Source organism: Fukomys damarensis, unplaced genomic scaffold (genome assembly GCF_012274545.1).
Source record: "Fukomys damarensis isolate Sample0158 unplaced genomic scaffold, DMR_v1.0_HiC HiC_scaffold_23, whole genome shotgun sequence".
NCBI lineage: Eukaryota > Metazoa > Chordata > Mammalia > Rodentia > Bathyergidae > Fukomys > Fukomys damarensis.
Genome location: NW_022900935.1, coordinates 29,861,292 through 29,872,092, shown reverse-complemented (window position 1 = coordinate 29,872,092; position 10,801 = coordinate 29,861,292). Strand labels below are relative to the sequence as shown.

The 10,801-nt window shown below is 47.5% G+C and overlaps 1 protein-coding gene across 3 annotated transcripts in view; it reads left to right on the top strand.

Moving 5' to 3' along the window:
* Ttc39a (tetratricopeptide repeat domain 39A) overlaps positions 1-9,953 on the top strand; it is a 43,879-nt gene extending 33,926 nt beyond the window's left edge. For 2 of the 3 annotated variants that reach the window (XM_010610296.3, XM_033767360.1), the window contains exons 13-18: positions 533-624; positions 1,866-1,986; positions 4,699-4,810; positions 5,181-5,295; positions 8,293-8,409; positions 8,943-9,951. In XM_010610296.3, the coding sequence (XP_010608598.1) occupies positions 533-624; positions 1,866-1,986; positions 4,699-4,810; positions 5,181-5,295; positions 8,293-8,409; positions 8,943-9,066 (681 nt within the window). In that variant the 3' untranslated portion in view covers positions 9,067-9,951. Of the gene's footprint in view, positions 1-532; positions 625-1,865; positions 1,987-4,698; positions 4,811-5,180; positions 5,296-8,292; positions 8,410-8,942 lie in introns of all 3 variants that reach the window. The other variant, XM_010610297.3, reaches the window with a different exon arrangement.
* Positions 9,954-10,801: the final 848 nt, after the last annotated feature.

Below are 10,801 nucleotides of genomic sequence, written 5' to 3'. Positions count from 1 at the left end.
TTTTTTTTTTTTTTTTTTTTTACCCCGTCAGGGGCCCTGTGAGCTAGTGGACAAGGCCCTGGGTGGGCTTCCTGCTCTGTATGCCCCGGTAGCTCTGGGGTTCCAGGAAGCAGGGTGAGAGTCCGGATTCTTCTCCCGCATCCTCTTTGGGATGGAGTGAGGGGATGTGTGGAGGGCCTGGTGCTCACTCAGATACGTCTACCTAGGGAGCCTGACAGCCCTGGCCGGGGCCCTGCTCGCTCGGCTCACGCCTCTTATACAGCGCCTGCGGCACACAGGCCATCCCCTGGCTGGATGCTCACTCTGCAGCGAGCACTTCCCAGAAGCCCTAAGATCCCTGCCTCACTGGTCATCACTTGGGTCCTTGACAACTCCCCGCTCTTGTCCTCAAACTGCCCTGGCCCCCTCTTTTCTGTCTCCCCTGGGCCCCCATGCTGGGTACCGAGCGGTCTGGATGAGGCACTTGTCCAGGAGTGAGGGAGGGAGGGCTGTGCAGATCTGACCTGATCTGATCTCTCCTGCTCTCTCTCAGGCCACCTACATCTACATGAAGGCTGCCTACCTCACCATGTTTGGGAAGGAGGACCACAAGCCTTTCGGGGATGACGAAGTGGAGTTGTTCAGGTGGGCCCGTCTGTGGAAAGACCAGCCAGGCTCTGTCCCATGCTTTCTGAGCTGGGGTGCGGGCAGGCTGTGGTGGGAAAGCTACTCCCCTGAGGTCAGTATTGAACCTAACCATCAAGGTTGATTCGGTTCTCATCCAATTCTGTTTGCATCCAGAATTGAGGAAAGAATTAAATTTGCAAACTGAGGCACCACTGTGATGACCTCCCTTGCAGGGTTGTGAGACAATGAGAGAGTGTATTTTAAGGAAGCTGGAAGCCAGGCATGGTGGCACATGCCTGTAACCCTCGCAGTCTGGGAGGCTGAGGCAGGAGATTGCAAGTTCAAGCCCAGTCTGGGCAACTTAGAGACTTAGTAAGATCCTGTCTTAAAATAAAAAATATATAAATAAAAAAGGCTGGGTTCAATCCATAGTTCTGCAAACAAAGAGCTGGTTCTAATTCAGACGTGGAAGTGGGTGTAACATGAGCTTCTGTTCCAATAGCAGGGTGGCTGCCGCTTATGGGATGCCAGCTACTACAGTGAACTCTGTGTCCCCGCCTCATAGAACTCTCCCAGAAAGCCTGTGAGGGTAGGTGTAGGTGTCATTACCAACACTGGAGGGATGAGAGGCTCCGTGTTGACGAAGCAGGAGAGGAATCTGGGATGGCCTCACCCCTAGGTGCAGCTGTTTCCTGAGCCCAAGGGGCCCAGGCCTGAGGTCCGCCACACCCAATGGCTGTGGCCAAAGTTAGAGGGTGGGCTGGAGCTGGTGGGTGAGGCTCCAGATGTGGGGCCGCCCAGCTGCATGCCGCATTTTATTCTGCCCTTGGAGCAGCTGAGGCGGCCATACCTCCCGAAGCTGGAGTTCATTAGGGTCTGAGCTATTTGGTCTGGGTAGGCCACTTTCTCTGGGTGTTAGTATCCTTTGTGAAACTACGATTAGACTTCTACTGCGTACTCCCAGAAAATGAGGCCTGAAGTCAAGGGAGACAGCCAGGAGGCAGGGCAGGCCTAGGGGCACTTAGGTCCATCCTACCAGCTCTGGACCCCTTCCCAGCCAAAGGAAGTGGCCAGGTTACAGGACAGTGCCTGCAAAATAAGGACAGAGCCAAAGGCTGTTTCATACCTGGAAGGCTCTTCAGAGCCCAACACTCATCACACAGATGGGGAAACTGAGTCTCCATGAAGCTGAGTAGGCAGAGAACCCTCAGTTCTCTTGCTTTTTCTCATCCCTTCCCACTCTTCCTTGTCTTTCTCAGAGCTGTGCCAGGCCTGAAGCTCAAGATCGCTGGAAAATCACTACCCACGGAGAAGTTTGCCATCCGGAAGTCGAGGCGCTACCTCTCCCCCAACCCGGTCTCATTGCCAGTCCCTGCTCTGGTAGGAAGTTCTGGACTGGCCCTCAAGGTTGAGGTTGTGGGGATTAGTTGATAGCCACTGCCCAAGGGAAGTGGATGAGAGGAAAAGACGCTGTGCCTCGGGTCCTGGAGAGGGTTTCACAATTCACCCGGGACTAGGGAGGAGCACAGCAGAGGTGACCAAGGCTCTGTCCCCAGGAGGATGGGTCTGTGGAGGGTGGGTGTTAGGATACAGGCCAGTAGGCTGCAGCTACGTCAAGGCAGAAAGAGCCGCTCTCCTGGGCAGGCCACTGTCCTGTCCCCAGGCAGAGATCACCGGTTGTCTGTGTTCCCTGACTGTCTGTTCCAGTGTTGTCACCTGATGATAGTCATCGTTCACAATGTCTAGACCCTCACTAGACCAACTTTTTCTGAGCCTATCTCATAATCACCTTTGAACAATACATGGCAGGGATATTAAGGGCTAATTAGGTGAACAGAAAAGGAGCTGACCTGCCTGCTACCGCGGGAGCCGAAGCATTGGAGTCTGAACTCAGCAGACTGGCCCTACTGGAGCTTGTCTTGAGCCATGGTGACCATGCTAAGTCCAGGTGTGATTTGAGCAGGCTCAGATGTGCTTCCAGCTGTTCAGTCCTGTAAAGCAGCCAGCAAAGTAGAAGCCCCATTCAAAGAAGCCTTTTTCTGGGCCCCTGTGTGTAACCTTAGATTAGTTCCCCCTTCCCTCAATGTAAAAGTGAGTATACTGCCAGGCGTGGTGGTGCACACCTGTAATCCCAGCACTCAGGAGGCTGAGGCAGGAGGATTGCTGTGAGTTCGAGACCAGCCTGGGCTACATAGTGAGTTCCAGGTCAGTCTCAATGACATAGTGAGAGCCTGTCTCAAAAAAAAGTAAAGTTGAGTATAAAGAATATGAACCATGCCCATTTAATAAAGAAGTTGAGAATTAACTGATAACATATTAAACACTTTATAAATTTAAAACTTTATATAGAATTTAAATATTGTATCCTGAATATTTCTGGATATAGCAGGTTTTAAACTATTTGAACCATACAGTTTAAACTATACACAAGCCAAACTATACACGGTGGACATGTGCCTGTCATCCTAGCACTTGAGAGGCTGAAGCAGGAGGATCACTGAGTTTGAGGCCATCCCGTGCTACCTCCCAAATTCAAGGGCAGCCTGGACTACATAGTGAGACCATCTCAAAAATCCCAATTAATGAAAAAATAAAATATACAGTAACACTGTTCCTATCAAGTGGAGAGGATACTGTAGAAAAGGCAGAAGATGTAATTCTACCAAAAATTTAGGGGAGAATTTCCCAAATTGTAATCTGAAAAAATACTACTTATGTAGGAAATGATTGTGACTAAATGTACTGGGAAAGACAGGCCTAACAAAATTATATAGATATTTCCAGCACCTTTTATATGCTAATCTGCAGGTGAGTCTTCAGGAAGGACTTAAGGATTTGACTTTTCCCCATTTGGGCACAGAACCTCAAACTGTTTTAATGAAACGTCCATTCACTAATTTGGGACCACAGGACAGTTTGAGGCATACTCGTCTAAATTTATATTCCCTCCCTAGAACATAATAACAAGAACAATAATAATGCCTTTCTAGAACTTTTTCTTTTTTTGAGACAGGGTCTCACTATGTAGTTGAGATTGACCTGGAACTCACTATGTAGCTAGCCCAGGCTGGTTTCAAACTCACAGTGATCCTCCTGCCTCAGCCTTCGAAGTGCTGGGATTATAGGCGTGTGGCACCATACCCAGCTTTTTTATTTTTTTGGTACCAGGGTTCTTGTGCTTGTGAGGCAGGCGGCTGAAGCACTGAGCCAAATCCCTGGCTCCGCCTTTCTAGCACTTTTTACAAGTCACATTCAAATCCATTACCTGGCTTGATCATTTGGGAAGTGCTAATCTAAGCTAAGAGAATTACTGTGGATGAAAATTAATGTAATATTTTGAGCTTCCTGGCTGTCGAGGCAAAAAACAAAAAAATGGGGCCTTGGGGGCAATCAGATACCTTTTGTAGTTTCCATGATGGGAACTCACTTCCTAAGGCGGTGGGAGTGCTCGTTTCGCAGCACATACGCTAAGGGTGATGGAGTGAGGGCCTCCCTGACGGAGCCCATTCTTTTGAGGGGGATGTGTGAGAAGCTGGCATCGTCTGTTGTCCTGAAGTGTTTAGGGAAATTACTGTTCCTCCAATGAAGGATGAGGCCCTGCCACCCTGAATAAGGAGGAAGACTTCCTGCAGAGGGTGGGGCACCGCTTGGCCCTCAAAGGACGGAGAGAGGTTGGGAGAAGACATAATACTCGGGAGCCATGAGCAGAAAAGTAGGTGAGAAATGCAGGCAGCTATGAGCAGGAACTGAGGGTACTGACCCATCTTATATGCTCACTGATAGGGCTGGGGATTTAGCTCAGTGGTGCCGCTGCCTGTCTCGGCAGCACAAGGTTCCGAGTTCCATCCCAATACCAAAACAAAACAAAAGCTCACTGAAGTAGGGTAAGAGCTCAATAATAGGTAAAGGATTAGGTTCCTTCCAGAATGCCTTTAAGCCCACAGAGGCCAAGATGAGACTAATCTCGGAAGATTGTAGTCAGGAAGGCCTTCAGAGATCCTCTGATCTGAGCCGCCCATCTTACAGATGGGAAACTGAGGCCCTGTTGGGGCAAAACCCTAAGACTGACTTGCCCCATCCCCCTGCCCTCAGGAAATGATGTACATCTGGAATGGCTATGCTGTGATTGGGAAGCAGCCGGAACTCACGGATGGGATGCTTGAGGTTATCTCCAAGGCTGAAGAGATGCTGGCAAAGGGCCCAGGTGACTAGCGGCAGGACCCTGAACCTGCCAGACTAGGTCAGGTCTTTGCAGGTGGAGGTTCTTTCTGCCGAAACTGCCCTTCCTCCTTCCTCTCCCCTGGTAACTGTTCTTTATTTTACTGTACTAAGCTTCACTGTCACCTCCAAGCATCTGTCCTTTGCCCAAGGCCTCCTCTGGGCCCCCACAGCCCCCGGGCTTCCTTCAGGTAGTCCTGACTGTCACTGTCTCGGTGTCTGTCTTTCCTTCTCAGATGTGAGCTTCCTGAGGGACAGGGACCATGTTTGATTCCTGTGTTTTGGGCCCTGCAGAATAGGGCTCCCTGAGGAACTGCAGAGTGAGCAAGCCTGACTTTTCCCTCATCCCTTCTCAGAGAATGAGTACTCTGCGGATGACGAGTGCTTGGTGAAGCTGTTGAAAGGCCTGTGTCTGAAATACCTGGGCCGGGTCCAGGAGGCTGAGGAAAATTTCAGGAGCATCTCTGCCAAGTAAGTCCCTCTGGCTCCTCCTGGGTTTCCTAGGAAGCATTTTCACGGCTCCTTCAACCTCACACCCACTACAGTGGCTGCCCCAGCCAACTTCACTCATTGCATGTATACCAGTGTCCCCCTGTGCCAGGACCTGTGTTGGCCCAGGGGCACAGATTGTTCAGACCCAGGCCGCCCAGTGCTGCCAGACTGCCTGCTACAGGAACCTGTCCATGGTGTTTGCTGTGATGGTAGCGATTCTGTCCTAGCTGCTCTAGCTCCGTCAACCCAGCCTAGCATACTTGGGGCTGTGCTGGAAGGATCTAGAGGGAAAGAAGGTGCCTGGAGGAGAGACCTGAATCTAATAGATACTGGAGAAAGCCTCTACAGGACCAACATTTAAACTGGAAAGTTCAGCAGCTGGGTGTGGTGGCATATGCTTGTAATCCCAGCAGTTGAGGAGCTGAGGCAGGAGGATTGCTGCAAGTTTGAGGCCTGGGCTACATAGTGAGACCTTGTCTCAAAAAACCAAACCAAACAAACCTGGGAAGTTGGTCAGGCAGAGAAAGCAAGGGAGAAAGTTTTAAGTGGAGTAGGTAAAGTTTATGCAAATTCCTGGACACAGGAAAGACACTGGAGGTTGGGGTGACACGATGAGCTCCTTCCCGGTCTGGATCAAACAACAAAGAGAAAGGGTTGAATTAAAAAATCAATAGCCTTCTTGTACACAAATAACAGACTCATTGAGAGAGAAATTAGGGAAATAGTTCCTTTCACAGTAGCATCCACAAAAATGAAATATCTAGGAATCAAACTAATGAAGGAAGCAAAAAGATCTCTCTGCTGAGAACTACAGCACTCTGAAAAAGGAGATTGAAGAGGACATAAGAATATGAAAAGACAACTCTTGCTCCTGGGTAGGAAGAACCAACATAATGAAAATGGCCACACTTCCAAAATTGCTATACAGATTCAATGCAATCCCAATAGAAATCCCAACAGTATATTTCACAGAACTAGAGAAAACAATCCAAAAATTCATTTGGAACCAGAAGAGACCTAGAATAGCAAAATCCATTCTAGGGATCAAAGACATGGCAAGGGGTATCACAATCCCCAACTTGAAACTATACTATAAAGCTACTGTGATAAAAACAGCATGGTACTGGCAAAGGAACATACCTGAGGACCAGTGGAACCAATAAGATGCAGAAACAACTCTTTGACAAAGGAGCCAAACATCCTCACTAGAGGAAAGATAGCCTCTTTAATAAATGGTGCTGGACAAACTGGGTTTCAACTTGCCAAAGATTAAAAGTAGACCTGTATCTCTTACCATGTGCTAAACTAAAGTTGAAGTGGATCAGAGATCTAAATATTGAAACAGAAACACTAAACCAGCTGGAAGACAGGTTAGGTAGAACTCTCGAAGACACTGGCATAGGGAAAAAACTTATGAACAAATCCTCAATAGCAGAGGAACTAGCACAAAGAATCAACTAGGATCTCTATTAAAAAGCTTCTGCACTGCAAGAGAAACCACCAACAGAGCTGTTCCTCAAAGGTCTACTATCTAGAGTATGTAAAGAACTCAAAAAAATCAGACCCCCCAAATATAAAAACCCAATTCAAAAATGGGCATCTGAAATGAACAGACATTTCACAAACAAGTAAAGGCAGCAAATAAATATATGAAAAAATGTTCAACATCACTGGTCATTCAAGAGATACAGATGAAAACAACACTGAGATTCCACCTCACCCCAGAAATAGCTGCTATCAAGAAATCAACTAATAACGAATGCCGGTGGGGTTGTGGGGAGAAAGGGGCCATTCTCCATTGCTGGTGGGAGTGTGCAGATTGGTGCAACCAGTGTGGGAATCAATATGGAGACACCTCAAAGAGCTAGGATTAGAGGTTCCACTTGACCCAGCCATCCCTCTGCTGGGTATCTTTGCAAAAGAACTAAAGGAATCATACCACAGTGATATATATAAATGCATGTTTATAGTGGCAGAGTTTGTAATAGTCAAAACTTGGAAACAGCCCAATTGCCCATCAAATGGAGACTGGCTTTTCTATAAAATAGAGTACTACTCAGCTATAAAGAATGAGAAACTAGAGTCATTTATAGCTAAATGGATGCACAATGAAGCCATAATCTTAAGTGAAATAAATAAGTCACACATGTGTAGATACCAAATAGTTTCTCTGGTGAGAGAAACTGAAAGTGTAAATCAGGTTCACATTGTATAACTGATAATGTGAAATAGAAGAAAAGGGCTAAAGGAGTAGGGGAAGTGGGAAGGGTAGGGGAAAAGAAAGGAAAAGAAAAAATATGAGAAGAAGAAAAATGGAAACAAAGTCTTTGTAAATAGGGAAGGGTAGAGAGGGTGAAAGGAGGGCAGGGTATGGGAAAAAATAACCAAGATACATCATGTAAAGGTACAGGATCCCAATGATGAATGTAACTGCTGTATACCTAAAATGTACCAGTAAACTTAATGAAGAAAAAAAGAAGTGGGGGAGAAGAGGAGGCGGAGAGGAGAAAGGGTTGAAATTGAAAAAGGAGGGCTAGACTGAGAAGGGCCTGGATGTTATGTTCACACAGCTAACTTTCACGCTGTGCACGGAGCCCAGGAGGACACTGGACAGGGTAGCCTCGGGCTTTAAAAGTGTTTCTGGAGTAGCTTGGGGGAGAGGGGGCCAAATGAGAGCATCACACTTGACGTGTTTTGAGCCATGCAACCTCAGGGGAAATGGTTTGGGACTGCGGTGAGGGCGTAAGCTAAGGACATGACAGGAGCCACTAATTCAAGATGTTGGAGCCTTAGGATACTGAATGGGAAGACGGCTCTGCTGTGGATCCCAGGCTTTCTAAGGCTGAGCAGTAGGACCCTAAATCCCAGATTGGAATTCATATCAGGAAATTCTCACATGAACTTCTGGGAAGGCTCCAGAGGACCTAACGGGCCTTAGGAGCAAAGCCTGTGAGGCACCTGTCCTCTGTTTTACAGTGAAAAGAAGATTAAATATGACCACTACTTGATCCCAAATGCCCTTCTGGAGCTGGCCCTCCTATTTATGGAACAAGGCAGAAATGAAGAGGCCGTCAGACTCCTAGAATCTGCCAAGTAAGTCTTGGGGCACCTGGCTCTGCCCTTTGCTCCCTCTGAGCTTAGCACGCGGGAGCTGGCAGAAGAGCCCAGGCAGCAGTGTGGGAGACTGCGGGTGAGGCCAGGCATGTTTCCCTGGCCCACAGCTTTTACCTGCCACGGGAAAAGCTTCTTCCTGCATTTAGAAAGGAACGGTTTGGAATCCCAGAGGCAGGAAGTGAGTTGCTGAGGGCCGCACCACAAACCAGAAAGCAGGGCTGGCGCAGGATCTGAGTCTTCTGCTTTCCAGTCCAGGAGCCCTCTCCTGAAGCCACTCCTTAGATTAGGGGCCCAGTAGGACCAAGACTGGTACCTTGGTGATGGGCCACACACCCTTTGGTTGATCCTTCTACTGGGCAGGGCTCAGCTCTTGTTTTGGACAGGATGGGGATTTAAGCTTCTAAAAACTTTCCTTGGCTGGAGGTGGCAGTGGGATGCTCACACGCCTCGATGGAAGAAAGTATTTTCAGGAGTAAAGAGCTTTATGTGTCTGATTCTCTGCTCACTTCTAGGCAAAACTACAAGAATTACTCCATGGAGTCGAGGACACATTTTCGAATCCAGGCAGCCACACTCCAAGCCAAGTCTTCCTTAGAGAATGGCAACAGATCCATGGTCTCATCAGTGTCCTTGTAGCTTTGAGCAGCACTCCTGGGCTGGAAGACGAACAGAGACAGCTGGGCAGAGCTCCAGGAAACATTTCAAAAGATGCCCTCCCCCACTCCCTGCCCTGTCCTTGGGGTACACCAGTGCTCCCGTGGGATGACTCAAGGATACCCAAGCAGAGGCAAAGCTGGCATTTCTCCAGTGTGGCCACAGCCCTTTACCAAGGGCAGAGCAGCTGGAGCCCCCCGTCTGCCTACCACACATACGGGTACTTACGGGTACTTGTTTTTCACTGTGACGCCTAAGAGAATGTATGTATGAAGAGTTTACATTTTCTCTACAAATACATTGATTGGCTTAAAAAAAAAAAACCCAACAACCAATCACCTGTAAATCATTGTTTTCACCCACACTGATCTAGTGGTAAATCTTTCATATGATGCCAAAAGCCAAACTGCTTTTCAAACCTTAGCAAGTTCTCCGCTTCTAAGGCTAGCGGGCCCTTTGTCTCTGAGGACCTGGACGAGGCCCAGCATCTGTGCCATAGGCTTCAAAGTGGGGTTAGGCAGAGATGTCAAAGGTGGCCTCCACCCTTCTCCCTCTAGTTCACTTCACTCCCTTTGTAACTTTCCAATTTAAAAACCAAGCAGGTGTTTTCGGTCAGATGAAACTCAAGCCCATCAACAGAAAAATCAATCTCTTCTAACAGGGAATGGGATGCCGAGGCCTGACAACAAAGCTGTGTGGCCTTTTGCGAGCCAAAGCTGGGAATGTTGAGGGTAGGGGATGGTCTCAGGAATTGCATCCTTGCTGTATGCCAAACTGAAACCGCCTGCAATAATCTGAGACATAAAAACATTCTTTCTACACTCCAAGGCACATTTATTTCCTGACAGTCTTTTTTTAGAAACAGAAGTTATTCTTAATTTTTCATTTAAGAAAAAAAGAGATTGTAACAAATTTTATACCCTTAGGAGATCAGGCAACATCTGCTTTACAAACATGTTGCTTTAATTCTTGGGTAGGGCAGAACGTCTTTGATTAGAGGTCTCATGGTCTGTTTTATTTAGACATGAAATCTAAAAAATTTTTTCAGTAGGCTGTCAACATTTAAAAGTGAACTTTTACAAATGCATCTGGTTTCTGGTCTCTAAGAAGAAAAAAAGATTTGGCCACACTGAGCCTTAATTCCAGCTAGTCAGGAATCTGTTAGGGCTAAATACAAGCTACTTTAAAGACTTTTGCTACTTTTCTGGCTCCTTAATAGCATCTGAATTTGTGACCTCTGGGACTGTTACAGTGAGAACTCAAATTCAGTGACCAGCACCAAATTTTACTATTCACATTCTGTCAGAACCAGGCATGATGGTGCGCTCCTGTAATCCCAGTACTTGGGAGGCTGAGGCAGGAAGATCACTGTGAGTTCAGGACCAGCCTGGGCTACATAGTGAGTTCCAGGTCAGTCTCAACTACATAGTGAGACCCTGTCTCAAAAAACCAAGCCAAACCACATTCTGTCAGCACGTTTCAACATAATTATTTCCCTGAAGGGGAGAACTGTGTGTTCAATAAGAATACTCACCTGGGAAAATGTGACTCCCCCAAATGCCTGTGATTTCAATGAGAACCACCCAACCCTTCCAATCTTCCAGCACTGCTATAGTTAGCAAGCACTTTTTGGTGGTACTAGGGATCAAACCCAGACCTGTCTACTACTGGGCTACATTCTTGGCCCTTTCTTCTGAGACAGGGTTTCGCTAGTTGC